Source organism: Octodon degus, unplaced genomic scaffold, assembly GCF_000260255.1.
Source record: "Octodon degus isolate 3935 unplaced genomic scaffold, OctDeg1.0 scaffold00404, whole genome shotgun sequence".
In the NCBI taxonomy this organism is placed as follows: domain Eukaryota; kingdom Metazoa; phylum Chordata; class Mammalia; order Rodentia; family Octodontidae; genus Octodon; species Octodon degus.
In genome coordinates, this window is record NW_004524980.1 from 325,495 (window position 1) to 329,732 (window position 4,238).

Sequence of the window (4,238 nt, forward strand, 5' to 3'; positions counted from 1 at the left end):
CCCTTCTATTTATATCATGTTATATATACTGGCTAAATATTCATAAAATTAAACGAATGGAAATCCCAGAAATTCTATTTTACCATACATTAATCTCAAAATCATGTAAGTATTTATTGAATGGAAAAAGAGAATGAAGAGAACTTTGGAAGGATGGATGTTTAACAAAACTGTGGGACTTCATAATGCTTTTGTCTGGGAACCCCAGTAGAAGCTACGGTAAGAAGAGTAAGAAATGAAGAGAGTTCAAAGAAAGAATAGACAGTCTGTTACTACAGCTAACTCTGAAGAATGAGAAAACAGCCAGGATGGTTAATAAAGGAGGAGGTTGGTGGTGGACTGCAGTTCTCCAACTGCATACTAAAATAAGAAAACTTGGCTTTTTTGTTTGCAGTGGGATGACTTGATATTTGGTGAAATTCAGTGACAGAGTTTGTGTCAGTGGTGTTCTAACTCAGTATCCACTTTCGCATCTCCTGCAATTGCATTACACTCACCATTTCCTTGTAAGAACCTTTCTGAATATTGTTCCAGAGAAGTCACATCTGAATTACTTTTAAATGAATTCCAGAAATGAAAACCAGACACCAGAATATCTCTGGGATTTCTCATGATATAAATCACCTTAAACAGAAAAACAATAAGGATATGAATATTCAAAACAGCCATTTACTTTATTTTGACCCTAAAAATTATGTAAATTTTGTTGAAAAATTGATAAAATCCCTGTCAGATGTTTTAATGACTTGGTTTCAGAACTCAACAATAATATGTACAATTTAGTATTCCTACAAACCAGTATTATCATGTGAATATAAAAATAGAAGGGAATAAATTGTACTTCTCTTCTGAGGTAGTAGGATCCTCAGCAGGGAAATCATCTAGAAAATTTATAAGGTGAGAGGTATATGTAGCTGTGCTTTAGTAGAAAAGTAACAGACCAAATATTAAAAACGCAGACAGCTCAATTCATATGCTATGAGTCAATTTATGTAAAAATCACTGTAGTTCTATGTACAGTAACAGTTGTGGCACAGGAAGTGATTTTTTCTCATAATTTTATTGAGAAACTAATAGCAATGAGACAGTTTCAAATCAAATTGGTAGGACAGTTTCAATACTTAACACATTGCATGCATTCTTCCTAGTGGTTAATTGCTGTACAAGATGCAGACATGATATTCTATTTACAAACACTATTAGAACAAATCCCTCTATTCATTAAGAGAATGTAACTATATATCTATCCCAACCATTTTGAATACACAGATACAAAATGAACATTCATCTGTATCCCCTCTTTTTTGTTTAATTCCGTTATTTGAATATTATAGATATGTTAACTCAGCAAAATATTCTAAAAGAGTCCAATAACGGAACTTAACGAAAAAGGGTATACAGATGAATGTCCATTTTGTATCTGTGTATTCAAAGTTGTTAGGAGAGATATATAGTTTCATTTGTTAATCTATTTAAAATTTAGATTGTTTTTATTTGGTGCGTCACATCTGCTTGCTAGGTGGCATTATTCTGAATTAACGTGGCTAATTTGTCTTCTATAGCAAGAGTTCTTAATATATTATTATAAATATATATTGGTATGTCTGACCTTCTTCTGATCACCCTCATAGACAGGCAAGTTTCTGGAATCACTCATTCCAGACAGCCTGAGCCTGCGAACAATGTGTATTCTTCAAGGGCACAGCACACCTGTCCCCCATGCAATATCACATCTCACCTACCACAGAACATTAACCAGTGCTATGCCCATATACTCAGCCATTCTCACTTCCACAATCTCACACCCCAATTCTCGTCACCTCACTTAAACCCATTCCAGAAATCCAGTATAGACCCAGCTAAATAAACTAGAGTTGAACTCCTTGCAAGTTACTCCAGGAGGTCCTGCCTAGACTCCAAATTACAGGTTGTCTTTGTTCTTTACTTAATAGTCACCACTTACCTAACAACTCTATCTCTCTCTGTCTCTCTCTGTCTCTCTCTGTCTCTCTCTGTCTCTCTCTGTCTCTGTCTGTCTGTCTGTCTGTCTGTCTGTCTCTCTCTCTGATATATTTTCAAACATGTCTTAGATTTTATTTTTCTGAGACCTCCATTTACTTATCACTTTAACCCTAATTTCTGTATAGGATAATCTGAAATAGTCTACATCTTTGTACTCAGGAATGGTCTGACAAGCAGCAGAGTTACTCCCATCTGATGATTCTGAATATCAAGTCATACTTTGATATAAAATATGCAAGTGTGTTTTAGTAACCTCTAAGAGATAAGTGCTTCAAATTTTAGAAGTATTGAACAAAGAGTTCTGCACTTTTATTGAACTTACCTTGGCTTTTGAACTAAAGAAAGATTTTGGAAATAGCTGGAAGGGTAGGTGGGAGCTGGACAACAAAGGTCTCTCTGCTTCACTTATTAATTTATGCCCATAGTCTGTCTCTATCCAGGGCGAGCGGTCCCAAATAGGCACAGATTGACTCCACTTAGGATTCCCCTTGGAGATAATCAGGCAAATAATCTCAACCACCCAGTTGTTTCCTGGATAAAGAAGTAAAAGTTAGTCCACTCACTTTTGTTTAAATTGTGAAAATTTGGTTATAAATTAGAGCTAAATAAGCATAAGTAATATTTGTCACTATAACGTTTTCAGCATATATACCTGTAGTGCTTACTAATAGTAGTAATGTTCCCATTTGTTTCACTTAAGAGTATAGTCTCAGGTTCTATCCATTTGGCAATAAATGTCTCTAATTCATCCTTCCAACAAAATGATATGTAATGTTATAAACTATTGTTATTTTCTGATTATTCTGTTATAAAATTTTATTTTTATTTTTTCTAAAGTAATATTTCCTTTGCTTTTAAGCTAAGCTCCCAAACACTTCTCATTTCAAAGCAGAATCCTTACTTAGTAACAATTCACATTACCCTAAATGCTGGCCAGAAGCTTTCAAAGTTTTGGAGTAATTTCACTGCTACAGATATTTCAGATTAGTGTGATAGTATTGCATTTTTTTCTTTTTTGCTTCATTACACTAATGTCTACAAGATTCACCCATGCTGCATGATGTGTCAAATTTTTCTTCATTTTTAAGGCATATAGATAGCTCACTTATTCATACCACTGCTTGTTTAAACATTTATCAGTTAACAAATATTGAGTGCCTCTTCATTTTGAATGTTTCTGAAACATGTTTCATGGGAATATCATCTCTCCTGGCTTTTTAGCTCTATGTGCTTTTCCCTGTCAGCAGGACTGATCTTCCCAAGTTTGTATTGTTCCTACCCTTGAGTTCACTCTCATGAGTTTATGATGCACATCTTTTATATTGAATTTCATAGACCATTTTCCATATGCTGAACATACACACTAATCAGTCTTCTACCTGAAAATATCTCTCCCTCACAGAATCTGACACCAATTCTTTTTAATTGGATTTGTATGTCGTTTTACTGGTACACAACTTATGAATGTCATCCTCTTCCACCTCTTCTCCCAGCACATAATAAAGCTCAATATGCCTTTAGTTTTATAATATACATTTCCCTGGTATTTTGAACAATCCCTGCTCAGCACTGATCCTACTGTATAAATATCTGACTAATTATATTTCCTTAAGTGGAAGTACTATGACACACTGCTCTATGGTTTCCAAAGCACTCTACATTATCTTTTATATACACAACATCCCTTTTTTGTTAAATGACAGAGGAACACAGACATAGCTTTCACAATAGAATATTTGTAATTCTATTTGCTTACCTGATTTAGGGTAACCAACTGTGAATACATCGTCATCATTTATCACAAAATTGTCTCGTACATCTTTTATGGTTTCATAACATATGTCAAAAGAAGGGAAAGGTATCCCTTCAAACCATACAAAGTTGTCTAACATAGTGATGAGCTCTCTGTGACCTGTTAGGATTTAAGTTATGTCTTTTGATGTGTATTTTGGTAGGTATTAATATATCATCATTTTGGTACAAAGCAATTATTAACTTTAATTGATAGCCAAGGTTCAATTTGCTGATAAGAAAGTTAATGTCACTGAAGTTCAAAGGTTGTTTATTAAGCCATGTGGGATACTTTGCAGAACATTTTTTCAATAATATGAACTACAATACATGGCCATGGTTAGAATTTCTCTTTTCTCTATTAATTTTGTGGAAAGACAAATACTAATGAGACGGTTTCTTTTCTTATGATTTTATTTTTATTT

The 4,238-nt window shown here is 33.9% G+C and overlaps 1 protein-coding gene across 5 annotated transcripts in view; it reads right to left on the reverse strand.

Moving 5' to 3' along the window:
• Positions 1-3,951, reverse strand: part of LOC101563803 (bile salt sulfotransferase-like) — a 43,045-nt gene extending 39,094 nt beyond the window's left edge. For 3 of the 5 annotated variants that reach the window (XM_004648403.2, XM_023708580.1, XM_023708581.1), the window contains exons 1-3: positions 3,779-3,951; positions 2,345-2,553; positions 498-624 (exon numbers count right to left, since the gene is read on the reverse strand). In XM_004648403.2, coding sequence (XP_004648460.1) covers positions 498-624; positions 2,345-2,553; positions 3,779-3,914 — 472 coding nt within the window. In that variant the 5' untranslated portion in view covers positions 3,915-3,951. The remainder of the gene's footprint in view (positions 1-497; positions 625-2,344; positions 2,554-3,778) is intronic. The other 2 variants (XM_023708579.1, XM_023708582.1) reach the window with 2 other exon arrangements.
• Positions 3,952-4,238: the final 287 nt, after the last annotated feature.